The 21,799-nt window shown below is 45.2% G+C and overlaps 1 protein-coding gene across 14 annotated transcripts in view; it reads right to left on the reverse strand.

Moving 5' to 3' along the window:
* Window positions 1-21,799, reverse strand: part of LOC102510780 (sodium/glucose cotransporter 1) — a 59,044-nt gene that overhangs the window by 26,243 nt on the left and 11,002 nt on the right. For 8 of the 14 annotated variants that reach the window (XR_004316523.1, XM_032471317.1, XM_032471316.1 and 5 more), the window contains 7 exons: window positions 17,911-18,861; window positions 16,078-16,149; window positions 11,437-11,541; window positions 9,973-10,032; window positions 5,434-5,538; window positions 3,852-3,957; window positions 2,275-2,355 (listed from right to left, as the gene is read on the reverse strand). Coding sequence is in view for 13 of the 14 variants with exons in the window: in XM_032471317.1 (XP_032327208.1) it covers window positions 2,275-2,355; window positions 3,852-3,957; window positions 5,434-5,538; window positions 9,973-10,032; window positions 11,437-11,541; window positions 16,078-16,149; window positions 17,911-18,348 (967 nt within the window). In the remaining variant the exon portion in view is untranslated. The other 6 variants (XM_032471321.1, XM_032471320.1, XM_032471319.1 and 3 more) reach the window with 6 other exon arrangements.

Here is a 21,799-nt window from a genome sequence, read left to right on the forward strand (position 1 = left end):
GAGGTCCTGGCCAGTGTAACAAGGCCAGAAAAAGAAACAAAAGGCATAAAGTTTGGAAAGGAAGGCAACAAAGGCAACTTCCTGACTTGGGTTCTGGCTGCCAGGGTGTATTCACTTTGTGGTACTTCATCCAGCTGCACTTTGACTTGTGCGCTCTTTAATAAAAAGTTTATTACAAATACAAAAACAGAGAAGATGCAATAGATCTCTATTTGCTGATATAGAAATTTGCCTAAGATAGAGTTTCAGTGGGAGAAAAACAGGCTGCAAAATGTTCTGATTCACAGATAAAATAAATTGCACATGCAAACCTCATTTTATTGTGTTTTGCTTTACTGCACCTTGCAGATACTGTGTTTCTGTTTTTGTTTTTGTTTTTACAGACTGAAGGTTTGTGGCAACCCTGCTTTGAGCAGGTCCATCGGTGCCATTTTCCCAATAGCATTATTTTTAAATCATGTACCTTGCTTTTGGACATAATGCTATTTATTGCACACTTAGCAGACTACAGCATTGTATAAACGCAACCTTTATGTGCACTGGGAAACCTACGCATTCATGTGACTTGCTTTGTTGCGACGTTTGCTCCACTGCTGTGGTCTGGAACCAGACCCACAGCATCTCCAAGGTCGGCCTGTGCGTATGAAGGGCATCTCTGGAAGGATATGCGCAAAACCTACGATATTGACTGTCTCTGGGGACTTGAACTGAGAAACTAAGGGTGATGAGTATTTCAATCTGCACCCTTTTTTGGGTTTACATTGTATATGTATTACCTAAAAATTGTACATAAAAAAATAAAATTGTATTTGCATGGGTTCCCACAATGACTAGTTTGAAGTCAACATTCATTTGGATGTATAAGTTTACATATATTTTTAAAAGAAAACGACCCCCTCCCAATACTTTACTTATCAAAAGAACTAGTGCAAATACCCTGATTTTAAAAAAAAACCCATTAAACTTCTCAGAAAATGTCTTAGTCTGCACAGGCTGCTCTAATGGAATGCCATGGGCTGGGTGGCTTATAAACTACAAATATTTACTTCCCAGTTCTGGAGGCTGGGAAGGCCAAGGCCACGGTGCGGGCTGACTGGCTGGTGGCCATGGTCTCACTGTGTCCTCACATGGTGGCAGGGCCAGGGACCTCCTGGGGTCTCCTTTATAAGGCCACTAATGCCATTCATGAAGGTTCTTCCCTCACGACCTAACCACCTCCCAAAGGCCCCAGCTCCTAATACCGTCACACTGGGGGTTAGGATTTCAACTTATGAGTTTGGAGGGATACAAACATTCAGTCTGTAACAGTAAACAATATGTAATTATTTAAGATATTAATTGATAACATTAAATGGGATATTCCACCTGCTCCGAAAACTTAATTGGATGTCATTCTCAAGAATTGGGATGGTCTTGGCAGGTTTTAATCAAGTTGATAAACTTAACATGCAGCATGCCTGTAAACACAATGGCTTAGCTTGCTTTGTAGTGTATAGTTTTGTCACTCAGATTAGTCATTGCTTCCCAGCTCATTTAAAAATTCCTTGGCTTATACCTGAGGTGTACAATGTGTCCCAGCAGCACAGCACGGAGTGCACTCCATGGAGCACTGGTGCCGACTGGATGGTGAGACCGGGGTGTGTGGATCTGTGCGCATCTATCTGTCCTCACTCCACGGGCTCGGCAGCGTGCTCTATGGAATCATAATCCTTCCAACGCTGCAATAATTTTTCAGTACCTGAGCTAAGAGCTTTTCTTTCTAGATTATCTGCAAGACCAATCTCTGACCCGTGGAACAGTGGGTACCACCAACCTCACTGAGTTACTCCCAGCTAGTGGAGAGAAACCTTCACCTTAGGGAGAGGGGACTTGTTACTGCAGGGACAGTAACATGCAAGTCCGCACACTGTGGGCTTTGACATTAGAGACCAGGCTCTGAGTCTTCTGCTTGGTGTGCTTCGTGAACAAGTTACTTAACTGAGGAATTCAGCTTCCTTATCAGTAAAATGAGGATAATAAAAGTGGTTATGCCTTCTGGTGAGTGTGATGATTAAATAAGGCCATACAGATAAATGCCTAAGGGTACTTGATTCTCGTTACTACTCAGTACGCGCCCACCACTCGCATCACAAAGCACGTGTGTGAAGGATACAGCAGCTCTGGTTGGTAAGAAGTTTTGGACCTGGGGGCATGATCTATTTATGTGACACAACGTACCATCAAGATATGTACCATCAAAAAAAGTGTCGAGGTGCGCGGCAGTGATTTACTTACCATAGCCCACCAATAAGACTGAGCCCAGAACCACCACGCCAGTGTGCAGGACATCAGTATAGACCACGGCTGCAAAACCACCTGAATAGGCAAGAGAAAGAGGAAGGAGAGCCAGGCCTGACCCCACGGAAAGTGACTTCTGCAGGCCTGCCCCACACACTCGTCTCCCCCGTCCCCATGTCCACACCTCTGCCCTTCAATTCACTGGGTCTTTAACTGCCGATGCTCAGTCCTGGCTCGGCCTGTTTTCTCTCTTTAACATCCTTCGTGATCTGCTGGTGGATTCTTACCCTGCCTGTCTAACCCCCCATTTACCTCCCGTTGTTTGGATGAATGAAAATCCTGTAGTTTTCTAAGTGAAAAAAAGTGTACAGGTCTTCCTTGACTTATGATGGGGTTACGTCCTGGCAAACCCACCATAAACTTAAAATATCATTAAGTCAAAAATGCATTCACTACACCTCACCTATCCAGCATCATGGCTTAGCCAGGCCTGCCCTAAATGTGCTCAGAACACTCATGTTAGCCTATGGCTGGGCAAAATCATCCTACACGGAGCCCATCTTATAATAACATGCTGACTGTCTCATGTCATTTACTGAATCTCACACTGAAAACCGGATGGCTTTCTGGGTCCAGGGTGGCTGTCACCTTGCGATGGGTGGCTGAGGGGGGCTGCGGCTGCTGCCCCTGCCCAGGACTACCACGGTGTCATGCCACGTATCGTTAGCCCAAGAGAGAACCAAAATTAAAAACTGGAAGCGTGGTTTCTCCTGAATATCTCTGGCTTTTGCACCATCATAGAGTCAAAAATCCTGTTGTTCCCGTGTAAGTCGGGGGACGTACCTGTCTCTCATCATAAAATCTTGGCTTGGGAGCAACAGGGAGCAGCATCCCTGGCCTTGAACTGCTAGATGCCCGCAGCACCCTCCAGCTGTGACGACCAAAAATGTCTCCAGGTGATTCCAAATGTCCCCTGGGCAGAATGCCCCCCACTCCCCTGCATAAAGAACCACTGACTGCATGCACCCCACTCTCTGCCCTGGTTCTCCTGCACCTGGAAGAACGGTCAGGGGCACCCACCAGCATCCAAGATGTGCAGTGTGACTGGAACACACAAGGGACGAGGGCCCCACTCTCACAGCCTAGGCAAAGGCTGTCCAGGACAGAACTGTCTACGTAAAAGAGCCCCTCCGCTGGCCTGACCAGGTTACCAGGTAAGCAGGTAAACAGGATGACCTGAAGTTGCCACCTCCCCTCATTCCCTCTCTGTGCTCCCGTTCCTTGGCTGGCAGCCTGCAGTGAAAGGCCTGCCCCGCCCTAAACACCATTACTGCTGGCCGGGCCAATCCCCTTGGAAAGCCCTGCCAGCCCGATATAATTTCCAGGGGTAGGACACCACTCTGGCACCCCTGCCTTAATTATTTTCAAGGCCATTTTGGGCCTCAGCAATGTGACTTACAGACTCAGGGGACATGTAAAAGCTGGAGACCTCTGCCTCAATGTCTTGCAGGACTCCGCTAAGAAGTAGAGCTGCAGTGTCAGTACAAACATTTGTGTGGCTGGAGTAACCTCACCTGTGATGGCATAAATGCCAGTAACCGTCAGCAAGACTACAGTGGCCAGGTACACATCCATGCCCAGCACCAGCCTCATGAACGTGGCGCCCATGCAGATCTCCACCTGGAAAGAGCACAAAGGCAGCCTGGTTGACAGCCATCCCATCGAAACACTGACCTCAGAGGCCATCTGCATGTCCACTCCATCCCTTGTGGACATGGGGTGATGTCTACCCAGGTTCTGCTGGGTGACAAGGCCGGTGCCCTGTTGAGTTCAGTGAAGTTAGCACCTTTAAGGCTTGAGTTAACCCGATTAATCCAGTTAATGCAACTTAGCTCTTCCTGTCTGGAGCCTCAGAGTGGGGAGTGTGCTCAGAGAGTGAGCTGTCCCTGCAGCTTGCCAGTGGGAAGAGCAGAGGCGACAGCTCATCAGGCGCTGGCAAGCCTTCCCTGTTAAGGGACAGACAGTAAATGCCATAGGCTTGGTGAGACACAGATCATTTCTGGTTTTTAAGACCCTTTAAAACTGTAAAAACCCTTCTTAGCTGAAGGACCGTACAAAGCAGACCACCAGGCCGCATGGTCAGGGGGCTGGGTTTGTTTTGCAGGCTTGGCCGACAGTGATGCTGAAGCACCTGCACCTGCTACTCTGGTGCTCACAGCCAGGCGCTCAATGGGCAGAGACTCCCCCGACACACCCACTTATGCACCGAATGTTTTCTGAGCACCAGCCTTGCAGGTACTTGGCAGGGTTCAGAAGACACAGACTTCCCAAAACTCAGTCACCGTCTTCAAGCAGCTGATGTATAATGAAGGAGAAAGACCACCAAATAGGTAATTTCCAGGCAGTGTGACAGTGACACTCACTCAGTCACTCAGAATGACACTTCAAAAATGCCTCCTGCTCCACATGTTCTCGGCACAGGGGGACTGTGGGCATGAGCCGGGCAAGGCCTTGGGCTCCAGCAGCTAGCACCGGAGTGGAGCAGACACTGATGGCAAGGGGATAGGTGACTTCTCTCATGTGGCGGCAAGTATTACACAGGAAGCAGAAACAGAGTAACGGAGCAGAGACTGACTGGGCACATCCATCGAGGTGACATCGGAAAAATCTGGGGGGAAGAACATTCCAGAGCACGTGTCAAGGGCTTCAAGTGGAACAGCTCTCTGGAGTTGGGAAACAATCCTGTGAGTACCGGGGAGGTCACAGGGAGCCAAGGCTGGAGGCAGGGCCAGGATGGACAGGTCTCACAGGTCATAACAAGGGGCTCAGGTCTCTTGTAGGGGTGGTGGCAATGCCTGGATTGTTTTAAGCAGGGGAGTGACAACACCTAATGACATGACACGAGTAAGCCCAAGGTTCTCTGGGAATACAGAGGAGGGGCCTGTAACCAGGCTTGGGAAGCAAAGAAGATGCCTCTGCCTTTCATTCTATGTATTATTAAGCTATTTTCTCTCCACTTTAGCTTAGACCACATAGGCCAGCAAGTAACTCATGGGGCCCTGGAATGAACTGCTGGGACAGATCTAGCTTAGCCCCGCCTACTGATTTGGTCTGCTGTTTGTTTTTCATCCTTGGGCTGGCGTTCACACAGCTCACCAAGATCTTACTGAAGATATAGATGATTAAGTACAGAACAGCGAGGAGCATCTGGATCCGGCAGCTACGAAACCTCTTCCTCAAGTATCTGGGCAACGTCACTACCTGTAGGAGCAACAAGAGAAGTCACCATCAGACAGAGTGCTCACAGGGGCTGGCTGTCACAGAGACGCGGCCAGTGAGGGCAGCGGCCCAGGTACAAGATGCAGAGTCACCTACTCCAGCTTTGTGTTACTTGGACACGTTAAGACAGGAGAAATAAGAAAGGAGAGGCAACAGTGCCATCTTCAAGAAGCTTGGAACCTAGCTTCCTATTCGATCTCTGGAAAGCAGAAGGAAATCCGGCTAAGTATGTCTAATGATGACAAATCACTTTCATAAAATAATCGTACAGCAAAATCAAATGCTTTACCACATATGACAAATATACCAAGGGCTCAAGGATGACAGGACTCCACAGCTCTGGGACCTGGTCCCCTGTGCCAACGCCGCCCGTGTGAGAGAGCTCCTGCCCCAAACAGCCCGCCCAGGCAGTGCACCCGGCGGAGGGCAGGCCCTCCTTGCTCGTAAGCTGCCTGGACCCGAGCACAGAGATGGGCTCACAGAGGTGGATAAATCATAGTGAATGGCACACCACCCCACCCGTCCCCACATCCTCCTGCGCTCTTGCCCCCTTCCTCACATGTGCAAATTCCTCCTGTTGCGCAGGGGCCGTGAGCCCTCTCCTAAACATCTACAGCTTTTATTCTTTTCAGCTCGTCTGGTTCTTAATCATATGCTGTGGTGACTTCCTCAGGCAGGCTCTGAGCCATTTCACACTCACCACTGGCATCAGTCTGCTAGCACTGCCGTCACTGACAACGGCAGACTGACAGAGGCTCACACAACAGCTCTGGAGCCTGGAAGTTCAAGGTGTCTGCAGGGCTGGGTCCCTCCGGGCCATAAGAGAAAGCTGTGTGTGAGGCCTCCCCGACTTGCTGATGGCCGTCCCCTCCCTGTGCCCGCCTGTCACCTTCCCTCTGTACGGGTCTGTGTCTGGCCTCCTCCTCTCCCATACTGCATTAGGACTACTCTAACAACTTCATTTTACCTTAATCCCTTCTTTAAAGACTTTATCTCAAAATACAGTCACAATCTGAGGCGTCTTTCCTGGGATCATGGCCTCACAATTGCAAGCATTAGATGGTTTGGCAAATAGGCCTTTCAGAATTCTAATGTCCTCTCCACAAATATTTTAAAATTTTAACAGTTTTATGAGGCATAGGTTACGCACTGTAAAATTATCCCATTTTAAGTGTAAAGTCTGATAAGTTTGGGGAAATGTATACAGTTGTGTGACCACCACCACACTCAAGATATAAGGCATTTCCCAGCCCCTCAGAATCCCCGAAGGCTTGTGGCCAAGACATTCACCGCCCTGGTCCTGGACATCAGCTGTCCCCAGACTTGCCTTTCCTGGAGCCGCAATCAACCCACCTCAAGGAACGCGGGCCTAAGCCCTGCTTCCTTCTCCCCACACGGCCCCCGCGGTTCACCTGGAGCACCCTGTGGCGTGCTGTCTGCCACCCTCCTACCCTGTCCACACTGTTTCTGGGTGCGCTGTTTTCAGCTGAAACTGCTGTGAGCTTTGTGCACCAGTCTGTGTGAGGATGTGCACTTCCACCTCCCACTTCTCTGGGGCGGGGTCAAGTGCCATAACCGGGAACTGAGTGGCTGGGACCTCAGGTGTAACTGGATGAGAAACAGCCAACCTGTTTTCCAACGTGGACAGGTACGCATCCCAGGTGCCCCCTGGCCTTGCCAGCTCTTGGCAGGGCCAGTCTTTTTACTCTCAGTCATTCTAGTGAGTACGTGTGGGATCTTATTTTAAGTAGTATTTTCCTAAAGATCAGTGATAGTGAACATCTTTTCATAGGATTATTTGTCATTTGCATATTCACTTTCTTCGGTGAAATTTTTTTCCCTAAAGTACAAGAGTTTCAAGAAATATACATACATGTATATATTCAGGATATGTCTTTTAAAGATGTTCTACAAATACTCCTTCCTAGTCTCTAAGCTTGACTTTTCATTTTTTAAAAAAGTTATTTATTTAAAAAAAAATTCTTAGAGGGGTAATTAGGTTTATTTATTTATTTTTTTAATGGAGGGACTGAAGACTGGACCCAGGACCTCATGCATACTAAGCAAATCTCTACCACTGAGCTATGGCCTCCCTCAACTTTTCATTTTCTTAAAAATATCTTTCAAAGAGTTAAAGTTTAGAGTTTTACTTTGAAGTCCACTGTATCAATTTCTTTATGGTTTGTGCTTTTTGTGTCCTAAGAAATCTTCACCTACCCAATCACTTCTTTTTTTTGGCAATAAGTTTTTTTTTTTAAATTAAAAAAAAAAAAAAAGACTGGCCTGCAAGCCTTCTGCTGAGAAATCTGCCAATAGCCATATGGGGGTCCCCTTGTATGTGAGGAATTCTTTTTCTTTTGCTGCTTTAAAATTTTTCTCTTTGATTTTAGACAGTTGTGTTATAATGTGTGTTGGAGAAGACAGTTTGGGGTTAAAATCTGGGGGAACCTATGAGCTTCATGATCTTGGATATTCAAATCCTTCCTCAGATTTGGGAAGTTCTCAATCTTTAAATAAACTTTCTGCCCTCTTCTCCTTCTGGGACTCCAACAATGTGTGGCTTGTTTCTGTCAGTGGTGTCCCACAGTTCATGCAGGCTTTCTTCAGTCTTTCTTGTTCTCTTTTCTTTGTTTTCCTCTGACTGGATCATTTTCGATGACCTAACTCTGAGTTCACAGAGTCTTTCTTCCTCTGTACCAAGTCTGATATCAATGCTCTCTATTGCATTTTTCATTTCATTCATTGTAATCTTCAGATCCAGAATTTGTTTCTTTTTTATTTCTATCTCTCTGGTAAGCTTCTCATTTTGTTTGTGTATTATTTTCCTGATTTCATTGTACTATCTTTCTGTGTTTTCCTCTAGCCCACTGAGCTTCCTTCAAACTGAACTCTTTACCAGGAAAATCTCAGATACCCGTATCTCTGGGGTTGGTTACTGGAAAATTATTGTGTTCCTTTGGTGGTGTCATGTTTCCTTGACTTCTTATGTCCCTTGAAGTCCTGGGTTGCTGTGTCTGCATTTGAGGAAGCAGTCACCACCTCCAGTTTTCACTGACTGGCTTTTGGAGAGAACCTTCCATCAGTCCTGCTAGGGATTCTGAGGCTTCTCAGACCTTTCCTGTGGATACGCGCGCTTCTCACTGCTTGTTCTGTCTTATGGGGGAAATCTTAGGGACAAATATCTTGATCCTACAAAGCCAGGCTGCGTGCTGACAGCTTCCGGTTTGCCTGCTTTCCCTAGGGTGGTGCTGAGTGCTCAAGTGCCTGTGTTTTCCCAGCCCCACAGAGTCCGGCTGGCTCTCTGCATGAGCTCACCAGCTCTCTGCCAGGGCTCAACACTGCCACCCTGGGTGGTAAGCAAAGGGAGCTGGCCACGGGGTGGAGGGGAGTATGGGTGAGGCATGCAGGATGTTGGGGTGTCTGGGCCATTTGGGGAGATCTGCAAGTGAGGAGTCCCCAGCAGCTCACTGGCAAGCTTCCTGAAAGAGTCTGTGAGGGGTTAGGAGGATTTTTGTTCCTTTGATGTCATCTGAGAGCCCTGGGTGCTGTCCTCTCAACCACTCCCCCTCCTCCCTGGTCATGTAGCACCCCTCAGGATTCCAGACGGGTTAAGGAAGAGGTAGGTCTTCTTGGCAGCACCCTGCACAGCTAGAACAGCTAGGCCCTCATCACCCGCTCTTCCTTTCCTCTGTGAGAGAACTCTCAGGCTGAGTCTCTCTTGGCGCCAAGCTGTGCCATCTCGGGGGATGGGGGACGTGGGTAAAGGGAAACTATCCCTCTTACCCTCTTCAGTGTGCCCAGCCTTTGATTTTTTTCCCTCCAGCGGCAAGCTAGAATGTCTCCACTGGACCTGTGTACCTCCACAAAGGCCCTCCCGTCTGTGGGTGACTGTGTAAATCGGTGTTCTTCGGGGAGAGACAGAAAGCTCTTATTCCACCATGTTGATGACATCACCCCACGCAGCCCTTGGACGGTGGGCCTGGATGGTTTCTTCTCTGCTGTCCCCTTATCTCCTACATGCATTTCAGAATCAGCTTGTCAAGTTCCTCAGAATATCCTCTTTTGCATCTGGGGAGAACAAACACTTTTAGGCTGCTGTCTTCCAATCATTAACAGAGCTGTTTTCTTCATTTATTTAGGTCTTATTTTTTAGTAAAGTTTTAGTATGTTTTCTATAAAGCCTTAAGATATGAACTCTTGAGTAAGGTCCAGAGTGAAACAGTGGGCAGTCCTGGCTTCTGTTGACCCAGTTGACTCAGAATGATGTTACTTCAGGCATTTCTTAGGATTCAGGGAAGTTGGTACAGGGATCAAAAGACAGAAGTTCAGCTTGTCCTCCAGGATGATTGTATGTACATATGCAACATTTGTAAGAAAAAATATTGTAGAGAAGAGTAACTGATAATAGAGACTCACCCCAGTCCTAGTGTAAATAGGAGAAACTATCCAGCCAAGAAGACAGAGCATAAACGGAGCCTGAAACCAAGAGAAGAAGAAGGATTACCTCAGGGTCCCAGCGAGGCCATGCTCCTAAATAAGATGCAGGCTCAGTTACTATCTGTTTGGAGCCTAATAAATCTATCACTACTGGGGACCTTGCAAATAACAGCCCAAACATATCCTTTCCAGTAAAATAAACCCAACTTATAGGCATTTGATAGTTTTAAAAAATCAGAAACCATTAAGAGAAATGGTAGAGAAACTATACCCAAATGTACACAAGTTATTGAAATTAAGTAATACATTGGCTCTGGCTTTCTTTACAAAAAAGGGGTAAGTAAGTTGAATATATGAAGGAGATGCCAGTAAATTCTGAGAGGTATAGGGTGGTAAAGACCAGGGTTTCTTATTAGGTTTGCAACTGACTCTGCTAGAAGTGTTCTTTATTTGTAGTCTACCAGAAGAAAGATGAGACCCAGAAAGTAGGGAGCATTCTGATTTATTTGAAAAAAAAAAAAAAAAAAAGGTCAAGTGATTTATATAGATAGGTTAACAAATCCAAGACTTATAAATTCACTTTTAATTTAGGTGAACAAAGTCTATGCCCGACCACAAATAGACTCCACAGTTCTGATAAATAATGTATTTTATAAGCTTTATAGTTGAAGCCTGGTATTCATAAGAGATCAATTAGGAGCTCTGTAGTAACCTGTAGAATATCTCAAAGAGCTAAGTTGACCCTTGAACAATGTGGGGGTTAGGGACAACGACCCCCACATAGTCAAAATCTGTGTAATGCTATGTCTGTCTCAAAAACAAAGGAATTGATAAATGACACCCAAGGGTAGGAAGCTGAAACAGCCTGGACAGAATCGGACTCTAAATCTAGTTCTTTTGATTCTACATATTGTGATCTCTAATTGAACACAAACTTTCTCTCACACTTCGTCAGCTTAAAAATCTGTGAAATGAAAATATGGGTGCTATATTTATTGAAAAAAAATCTGCATATAAGTGGACCTGAGCTGTTCAAACCCGTGTTGCTCAAGGGTGAACTGTATACTGCAAATGTACACATACAGACATATATACACACACATATACATGTAAGTCTGTATACACATATAAACGTACGTGTATGTACATAAATGTTTATGTACATATATATTTCAGTGTTAATGTGATCTTTTCCTTACCTGGCTAGTCTCCTAACTGTATTCCTATGATCCTTGGAATGTAAACATTCTCTACCTCTTCATAAATTTACAAAGAAGAATGAAAACTGGCACTATTTTTTTGAGAAATCAAAGACTTGGTCTCTTCTTCCATGACTTCTAAAGGAGTCTTTAATATTTACTTAAAGTTGAAAGCAAATTTTTATGAGTTTTATTTGGACAATGATAAAGGTGGAGGTTAGCTACTACAAAAAGTACTACTTACAATCCACTCGAAGGCCCCAATTGCAATCCCTGAAGTCGCTCCTTTTCCAGCCAGGCCCATAACGTGGCCAGCGCCGATATTCGAGGCAAAAAGAAAAGCACCTATCTGAAAATCAAAAGACAAGGACAGATCAGAACTAAGAACTCTCAGTCCAACTCCAAGAACTAATTTTCACAAATGTAAACTCAAACGGAATTTTGAATTTTCTCCAAAGGGATTACACCCTGTGCAGAATCCCACTTGTGTTTCTTCTACACAAAGGCAAGCGAAAAGGGATAAAGTGAACAGCACAACCACCTTCTTCCGCTGCCACCCTCCACATGCCCACGGGCTTCCCTGCAGTTGCAGAAATATTAGCAGGAGTCTAATTTGATTAATGTTTGAAGTAATTCAAAAATACTAACAATCTGATTATGAAAGACTGGTTGAAATACTAAGGAACATGAATGTGATGAAATGCAATGTAGCACACAGAAAGAATAAAGCAGCTCTATGGAGTGATAAAAATAAGGGAAACAATATTTATAATCTCATCAAAAGTTTGTGTATACATTTTACACTCCTGTACATGTATGTTTATGTGTAGATAGGAGTAATTCTGGTAGTATATATATAAAAAATACTTCTGGGGACTGGAATCATAGTTATAGAAAAGGAATGGGGAGAAAACGTCAAGTTTTATGCATGGATTGTAACTTTTTCTTTTTACAACCAACATCTGTTACTTTCAAAATAAAAAATCCCAGAGGCATTATAAATGAACAAAATCCCTCCTAAATCAGCAACAGTTTTTTAATCGAGTAGAAATAGCCACTTCATGCAAAGTCCAAATACTGTGCTGTTGACATAAGATACACTTTAAACAAAATTTTAATTAAGAGAGGCTGAAAATAACAAGGCCTTTTGGGTAAAAACAAACAAAAAACTCAGCATTGACAATATTACCACTAGATAAAGTAGCATTCAAGGCCAAAAACATAATAAGACAGAGGTTTTGTTTTTTTAAACCATGAAACATAAAATGCACTAATTAAGACATACTAGAAATCTGAAAAGATACATGCACCACAATGTTCATAGCAGCATGATTTACAATAGCCAAGACATGGAAACAACCTAAATATCCATTAACAGATGACTGGATAAAGAAGCTGTGGTATATTTATACAATGGAATACTACTCAGCCATAAAAAATAATAAAATAATGCCATTTGCAGCAACATGGACGGACCTGGAGATAATCATTCTAAATGAAGCCAGAAAGAGAAAGAAAAATACCATATGATACCACTTACATGTGTAATCTAAAACAAAGACAAATGAACTTATTTACAAAACAGAAACAGACTCACAAAAAAAGAAAACAAACTTATGGCTACCAGAGGAGAAGGGTGTAGGAATGGATAAATTGGGAGTTTGAGATTTGAAGATACTAACTACTATATATAAAATAGATAAACCACAAGTTTATACTGTATAGCAGAGAGAACTATAGTCAATATTTTGTAGCAACCTATAATGAAAAAGAATATGAAAAGGAATATATATGTATGACTGAACTATTATGCTGTACACCAGAAATTGATACAATATTGTAAACTGACATATTTCAATTTAAAAAAACTAAAAAAACAAAAAGACCTAATTGAGAACATACAGGCACCAAACACCTCAGACACAACAAATATAAGGCAAAAGGAATCTTAGAAGAGGCACATAGTAAGTGCTCAAGTAGTTATTTTTAACTAGGGATGTTAGCTACCTTTATCATAATAATGGAAAATTATATACAGTCTAAATTGCCCAGTAATGTGGTACATAAATGGTGAGTATCCATGTGATGTAATACTATTCAACCACATAAAAATACAACATACCTATATCTACCTATGTTTATACAGCCCTGGGAAGATACATTATTAAATGAGAAGGTAGGTTAAAAAGTCACCATTCGTGAATTCAGTAACTATTAATAAATGTCTGTTGCCAACTATGTGCCAGACAGTGTTGTAGGCACTAGGGATACATTAGAGAGTCAAACAGGCAAATCCCTGCCCTCATGAAGCTAACATTCTTTTAAGAAGAAGAGGGTAAACTAAATGAATTAGGGGATTATTTTACAGCACAGGGAACAGTAGTAAGCACTAAAGTCCTAGAGAGAAGTGCTTGGGAGAATGTCCTCCAGGAGAGCTGAGGGACAGGCTGGGCGTATCTGCAGAGAGCGAGCAGCAGGGGCAAAGGCCCTGAGGCAGGAGCCTAGCTGAACTGTTCCAGGTCACAGAGGGGAGGTAAGGGGTGCAGGTCATCTGTGGCCTAACAGAGGCTGGGCTTTCATTCTGGGTGACATGGGAGCCCCCAGAGGGTTTCAAGCAGTAAGGTGACATGGTCTGACCTGAGTTGAATAGGCTCCCTTTAGCTGCTCTGAGGGTTAGACAGGGGGAAGGAGGGATGCCAGGGGCATGGACCGGGAGGCAGAGCTGACGGGAAGGAGGCAGATTTCAAATCTGCTTTCAAATTGAGTTCACAGGACTTCCTGACAGGCTGGATGTTGAGGTGAGAGAGAATAAAGGATCTAACACGACTCCTCACTTGTCACCTAAGCAACCAGAAGGATGGGGCACTGTTCAGGGACAGGGAAGGTGGCGGGAGGGGCAGATTCACACAGGGAGGCCCACAGTCCCCTCTGGACACAGTCCGTGTGGGAGACCAGACAGATTGCTCAAGGGCAAGTGTCAAATGGGCAGCGGGACACACAAGACTGGATTTCAAGGGACAGAGGCTGGACTTGTTAGCACGCCGTTGGCATTTAGTGCCATGAAACTAGGTGTGCTAGGGGAACTGGAGAGAAGAGGCCAGGATCTGGCCCTGGGGACTCCAGTGTTAACAACTGGGAGATGGGGGAGAACCGGCCGGGGAGACAGCAAACAAGAGGCTGGCAGAGCAGCAGGAAAGCAGAGTGGCGACACAGCGAGGTGGGAGGGAGGCTGAGCCTCAGAGTTTCACCACCGCTAAGCCAGGTATGACGAGGCCTGAGCACTGACCATGGGGACAGGCCACATGGAGGCCGCACAAGAGCAACACAGACCCATCAGGTATCTGCTGACTGAATACAAATATAAAGAAGAAAGATGGAGTGGCAAAATTACTCTTTCATTTCACTTTTCTTTAATAATACAGTTTGTCCATTAAGCAACAATTCTAATTATGAAAAAAGAAGTCACAGTAAAGAAATTAATAAATCATAACACATATAAACATTGGGAGGCCAAAGCACATTAATGTCTTTGGAAAACCATGGCCAGAATCACAGTTAAGAAGGCTAATGTGGTGCAGACTCTGCCATTCCTCTAGGTACAGAAAACATGACTCCAAGGCCTGAGAGTGGCTCCGGCCAAAGACTGGGGGCCTTGGCCCATAAGAGATGGTGTTGCTAGAATCCCCTGCTGAAAAATAAATTAAGGTGGAAGCCCAGGGCAAACATTTCTTTGCCACATTCAATCTCTTTCTAAACCAGGTTTACAAAAAAAGAAGATTCAAGCATAAGTCAGAGAGTTAACATCAGGAAAATACTCCTCCCCAAACCTCCCAGAGACACGAGGCAAAGCCATCAGTTGAGGGCAGCTGATCCCCCAGGTCAACGATTGCGCCTCCCTCCTCCCTTTGAACAAAGGTGCCTTCTCCTCCCCAAACAAGGCTTCGCTCCGTGAAGCGGGACCCAGTGTGAAAGTCAGACTCCTCCCTGTCAAGCTGCTTATCACTGGAGGACAAAGAGTGTGAGCGAGTGAGGGCCGGCTCCCTGCACAAGTCTCCCAGTGTAGCTGACGTCCCTGTGCAGGGGACCTGTGCCTAATCCTAAGTAACAAGTCACAAAGCAGCCCTGGCTCAGACTTGGCTTGGTCCTCAGACCCTGGGCTCTGCTGGGTCCCCACAGCCTCCTCCTCGATGGGGCACTGCCCTCCTCCCATCACGAGTGCAGGCCACAAAAAGGCAGCTGACTCTGCCATGTGAGGGTCTGAGGCCTCCTCTCAGGTGACTCACTTTGTAAAATGAGTAAGATCTTTAAGCACGTACACAACGAGAAATGTCTCCAGCCCTCCATCCGCTTCTCTCCCTCCGTCCGGCTGGCATCATGCTGTTCCCCCCACCTCTACACTTCTGCACCTGCTGCTCCCTCTGCCCTCACACTCCATCACCATCCCTGCAGCCCCACCTCTGGAAGACCCTTCCATCTTGCACTACCCACGACTCCACCCAGTGAGCCTGAGCTCACCTCTCATCCATACCTGGCCGTGTGCCTCCTGTGGGACTGGCTGTCCTGTACCGTAATGCATGGATACACATCCAACCCCATTTTACACTGTGTGCTTCTGAGGGGCAGGACTCACTGCCTCCTATGTGGGTCCCGGAACCTAGGACAAAGCCTTGTACATACCCAGCACTTCATAAATGATTACTGAACTAAACTGAGTTGAATGGAAACATACAGGTAAGAAACTACTTAAGACTTAAGGGGACTAATAATGAAATGATTTTCCTGATTTAGCAACTTCCAATTATTTGGGGTATAAGACATCCAAATTAAAGTGATAAACAAATCCACACACAGCCCCTAAAGGACCACACATGCGAGGCAAACTCACCTGCCACCACGGTAGATTTCGGCCAGCCAGGAAGAAGTCTTCGACTGTCCCACGACTGCTTGACAGTATAGCCTTAAAAAAAAAAGGAGGGAATCCAAGAAATCAAACTGCTTCAAAGACACAGATCTGACAGACAGACAACATTCACTTATGGGGAAATGTCCTTCACGGAGACCCCCCCCCAAACACCTTCTCCCCTTCATTCTTTTTAGGAACAGAAGCCCCTGCCTGCTGAGTTCGAGGAGGGCCAAAGTCTGTCCCAGCTGTGAGACTCATGGGCATGTCCATGTCTTTACACTCTTGTGAAAGTAATATGGCTTTATTCTTTCCCCAAATAGTTAGTTTACCAGTGCCATGGTCTGCAGCAGAGTCTGGGAGATGAGTGGTTTGGTGAGTGCATCGATCATTCGGGAAACAGCAAAGCTGAACACAAGCCTAGCTTTCTTGAGGAGAGCAGCCACCCTGTCGTTACTATGGTGTCCCCACAACGTGTCCAGGGCTCTCAGCTCAGGTCCCCAGCTCTGACCCTTAGATCTTGATATTGTCAAAAGATAGTCCTGGGGGTTTCCTGGGTTGCCTAGGACTAGTGCAACCCAAGAATGGCCGCTGGTCGACACAAACATGTTTCTGTGGGAGGAACAGACTTAAGACTGCCCTCTGGGGGGATACCTGTGTTGTAACCGAGTCCTCTCACATCATAAAACCTTAAACCAAAGAACAAGTCTCTAAATCAGAGACATTAAGTTAGTCTCATTTCATCCATTCACTAAATGTCTATCAAGACTCTATGATGCCCAGAGCCGACTTTTCCTAAGGACGGCATCAGTGGTATGCAGGTAGAGGTGCGTTAAAACTTTTAAAAGGAATTTACACAACATTCTAAGATGAATAAAATGACTCTCTCTTTCCATTAAAGAAAGAACCAGACAGGAAGAGAGGAGGTCAACAGAAGAAGGCGGTCATAAACATGTCCCTGTCTTTTCTTTCCTCTTTCTGGAATAACATGCCAACCACGGCAGCCAGGCTGCCAGGTGGAAGACGCATCCACCGCTTGCTCAAAGATCTCTGGGCTGAGACCAATAACAGGTGAAACAAACAAACCCAAGTGTAAGTTTTTTCCCCTTTAACATCCTGTGGGAGACAAGCACCAGCAACACCACCAAGATCTCCCTGCGGGGGCTCAGCAGACAGAGGGTGATGAATGCTTTCAGAAAGAAATCCTCAATTCAGGTTCAAAGGGAACACTTACAGCCCTAAATTACATATGACCTCTGAGGTCTTGCAAACAAGGCCATGTGGTGAAGGTCTTGAGTCATATAGGACAGCCTAGGTTCAAACCTGCACTCCTTCATTCCCTGGCAGTTACTTGATCTCTCTGAACCTCAGTGTCCTCCTCTGTGATACACAGCTTGGCTAGAGAACGTGATGCACTTAAGGTACTCAAGACAGACCAGACACTTTAGCGTCCAATGATGGGTAGCTGTCACCACTGCCACCACCATCACGATGATCAGAACAACGACTGCGCATCACACACGGCCTGGGTTCCAGGCCGCAGGCGCCTGGCTGCCTGACCTGTTTATTTTACGGGGTGGGGAGGGAAGGTGGGCCTGGACGTGCCCTTAATCTCGGTGGGGAGTAGCAGGCCGGGAGGGGTGGGTGGAGAGGCCTCGGCTGAGGGCTGCGCACCGGCACGGGCGGGGATAAGAGGGATGAGAGATGCGAGGTGGGGACCAGGCGACAGGCAGGGGTGGGGTGGGTCGAACCCGCCTGGTGTCCTGGGCCCACCCACCCTCACCCCGCGCTGGGTACCCCGCGCTGGGCCGCACGTACCCACAGCCCGACGACCAGGACCAACATGAAGTACAAAACGATCACCAGGACGTCCAGGGAACTACTGACGTTGGAGACGTGAGGACTATAGTTGATGCTGTACCAGGGAAAGCCCATGGCGGCGTGTCTGGGCGGGCGGGCAGCGCTGAGGCCCGGGGGGTCGGCAACGGCTACTGTGGCGGCTCTGGGGACGCGGCCGCAGGGCTTGGCGGGAAGGGCCGCGGGGCAGCCTGGGAGCTCCCGGCAGGCGCCGCGCGGCCCAGTTCCCGCCATCCGGGGCGGGGGCCGCTCCGCCGCGGCGAGAAGACGAGGCCCCGCTGTCCCTGCAGCGGCGCGGCCAGAATCGCTTCGTCCTGTACTGAGAGATGGGGGTCGCCGGTAGGGCTGGCTCGAGGCAGGTCTGAGCCACCCGGCGGAGCCTGGGACAGGAAAAATCATCAGTACCGCTCCTGTCTTAACCGTTAAGGGAGTTTGCTCATCGTGGGTTCGGGGACGTTGATTTGCATTTAATTCAATATTACACCCGGATGTAAGGTGTCCTGAATCCTGGGGTTTTTGGTGCTCCCGCTTAAATTTTGCACCCAGAGGAGCGCCTCCCTCGCCTCCCTCTAGTCACAGCCGCATTAGACATCCCGTCACAGTTTGATCTCTTACGGGTGTTGTGAGAATTTCAATCTAGGCGGAGCAGTTCCTCTCCTTGGTGCGCTGCTCTGCTGAGCTATATTTTTAGAAATCTTGGCCAGTAATCTAATCACAGGGATCATAGCTAACGCTTAGATAGCGCTTGCTGAGTGCCGAGCCTCCTTTACGCTTTTTGCATACATCAACCCATTTGATTCTCCCAGTAACCCGGTCAGTCTGGGGCCACAGGGCGGGAGGCTTGCAGCTGGTCGGGAGTCCAGGGTCTTGACCTCCTGGGCAGAATTCTGTGGTCCCAAGTTCAGTTCAGTGCTGTCCAGAAGAAGTATAATGTGAATCACAGATGTTATGTTTTTCCCCCCTCAGCTTGATTGAGGTATGAGTGAGAAATAAAAGTTGTGTGTTTAAGGTGTACAGCGTAAATGTTTGATACAGGTGTACATTGTGAAATAATGACTATAATCAAGCTAATTAACCTGTCAGTCACCTCAGTTGCCATTTTGTGTGTGTAGTGAGAACACTTGAGACCCCTCATAGCACACTTCAAGTGTACAATACATTACTAACTATAGTCAGAGTGCTGTACCTTAGGTCTTGAGAACTTATTCCTCTTATAACTGGAAGTTTGTGTCCTTTGATCAATATCTCCCCTTTTCCTCCCCTCCTTTCTGCTCTGTTATTGTGAGTTTTGCTTTGTTTGTTTGTTAAGAGTTCACAAGTAAGTGAGCTCACGCAATGTTTGTCTTTCTGTGCCTGGTTTATTTCATTCAGCATAATATTCTCCACGTTCATCCATGTTATTACAAATGGCAGGATTTCACATTTCTTCATTCATCTGTCCAAGGACACTTAGACTAGTAACCATCTCCTGGTTACCGTAAATAATGCTGCAGTGCACATGGGAGGACAGATATCACTTTGAGATAGTGATTTCATTTCATTTGGCTCTATACCAAGAAGTGGGATTGTGGGATCATATGATAATTCCATTTTTCCTGTTTTGAGGACCCTCCATGCTGTTTTCCGTAATGGCTGCACCAATTTACATTCCCACCGACAGTGGACTGGTATCCCCCTTTCTCCATATACTTGCCAGCACTTATTATCTTTTGACTTTCTGGTAATAGCCATCCTCACAGGTGCGAGGTGATATCTCATTGTGATTTTGATTTACATTTTCTCGATGATTAGTGATGTTGAGCATCTTTTCATAGACCTGTTGGCTATTTGTATGTCTTCTTTGGAAAAATGTCTATCTTGGGTGTTTGCCCAATTTTTAATTGAGTTGTTTTTTTTTTGCTATTGAGTTGTATGAGTTCCTTACATATTTTGGATATTAATCCCTTATCAGATACATCATTTGCAAATATTTTCTTTCATTCTGTAGGTTACTTTTTCATTTTATTGTTCCCTTTGTCAGAAAAATTAAAAATTTCCAGTAGCCACATTAAAAAAAGTAATGTGAAATTAATTTAAATGATAAATTTATTTTAAGCCAATATGTTCAAAATAGTAACATTTCAATATGTATTCAATGTAAAGGTTGTTGAGATACTGTAAGAGAAAAGGACAAATCTGACTCCATACTAGATCTGTTCCTTTAGCTTTAACCCAGTGCTCTGTTTACTAGGCTGGTTCTGCACCTTTTGTAAAAGAATGTTGCCTGAAGCCTGAAGTATACAGGACAGCCTATTGTCAAGGCTCTGACCTTTAGGGTATTAACACTTTTGCATTCATAGAAAGATGAAAAATTGCAGAATAGAAAGTCACATTTGTTTTGTTGGAGGTTTACAGGGACACCATGGCCTGACCCACATGGACAGCTGCAAGAACAAAGGATTCCAACACCGAGAAGTTTGCAACAAAGTCACCCCCTCCTGTTTTTCGTAGTACATTAGTTGGCCTTCTTCTCTGTCTGCCCACTTTCTGAATAAAGTTGCTATTCCTTGCCCCAACACCTCATTTCCTGATTTATTGGCCTGTCCTTGGGTGAGCAGAACGAATTTGTACTTGGTAACAATATTTTACATTCTTTTTTCCACATTAGGTCTTTGAAATGTGTCTATTTTACACTTATAGCACATCTCAATTTACATGCTAACTTTTTTTTTTTAAACGGAGGTACTGGGGATTGAACCCAGGATCTCATGCACGCTAAGCACACGCTCTACCACTAAGCTATACCCTACTGACTACATGCTAACTTTTCATCAGAGATACTTGATCTGTCTTTAAGAGGTATTTTTTTTTTCAGGGAGAGGTAATTAGGTTTACATATTTATTTATTTTTTTTTCATGGAGATACTGGGGATTGAACCCAGGACCTCATGCATGCTAGGCATGTGCATGCACTCTACCACTTGAGCTATACCCTCCCCTGATCTGTCTTTAGATTTAATAACATTTACAGTTTAAAAAAATAGATTTACATATCAAGTTATTCTAAACATACTTAAAAGTTTTCCAGTAACTGAATGCAGTACCAAAATTTCATTTTCCTTTAAGTTAAGGACAAAACCGGTTCATCTTTTTAGAAGAAATGATTCGACCTTGAAGCAAAAGCGTATCAGTTTCAAAATTATGTCTTTCCAAGTTAAGTAATGCACTAACTCTTGTTTTCAACTCAGTGTTATTAACATCGAATTCAAAGAGGTATGACATAATTTGAAAAGCATTTCTAAACTGACCGATATCACAAAGCATTCTTCAAATTTTTCTTCAAAGCATTCTTCAAGTTTTTGCCACCAATTACATAACAGCCAGTGACAATGAAAATCTCTGACATATTGACTCATGTTAGAAGAATGCATAAAATCATTATTATTGATTTGTATTATGAAGTTCTGATTTTAACATAAATTCTTATACTTGGCCAGTTGGGTTACAAATAGCTTTTCCTTCCTTCTGACTATTCAAATTTAGCTCAGACACAGTACGTATTAGTGAGAAATATAAGTACAGATTGCCCTTGTTGGCTCTTTGATTATTGAATATTCAACAAATATTCCTTGTGTTTCAGGGAAATCTTGAATTGCAATTGACACTACAGTAATTCTTTGTAAAATTTCCAAGACTCAGCCAACGAACGTTGGCAAAGGCATATGATCGTTAAATGCATTGCCTTCTATTTCCTTCAACGGTTCCATGAAGTAGTGATGACTTCTATCCTTTGCACATACATCCTGAGTGATTTCAACAACTGTATCTATTCATGATGCTTTTCATAAAGTCTGCTATAAAAACTAAACAC

Source organism: Camelus ferus, chromosome 32, assembly GCF_009834535.1.
Source record: "Camelus ferus isolate YT-003-E chromosome 32, BCGSAC_Cfer_1.0, whole genome shotgun sequence".
Taxonomy (NCBI): Eukaryota; Metazoa; Chordata; class Mammalia; order Artiodactyla; family Camelidae; genus Camelus; species Camelus ferus.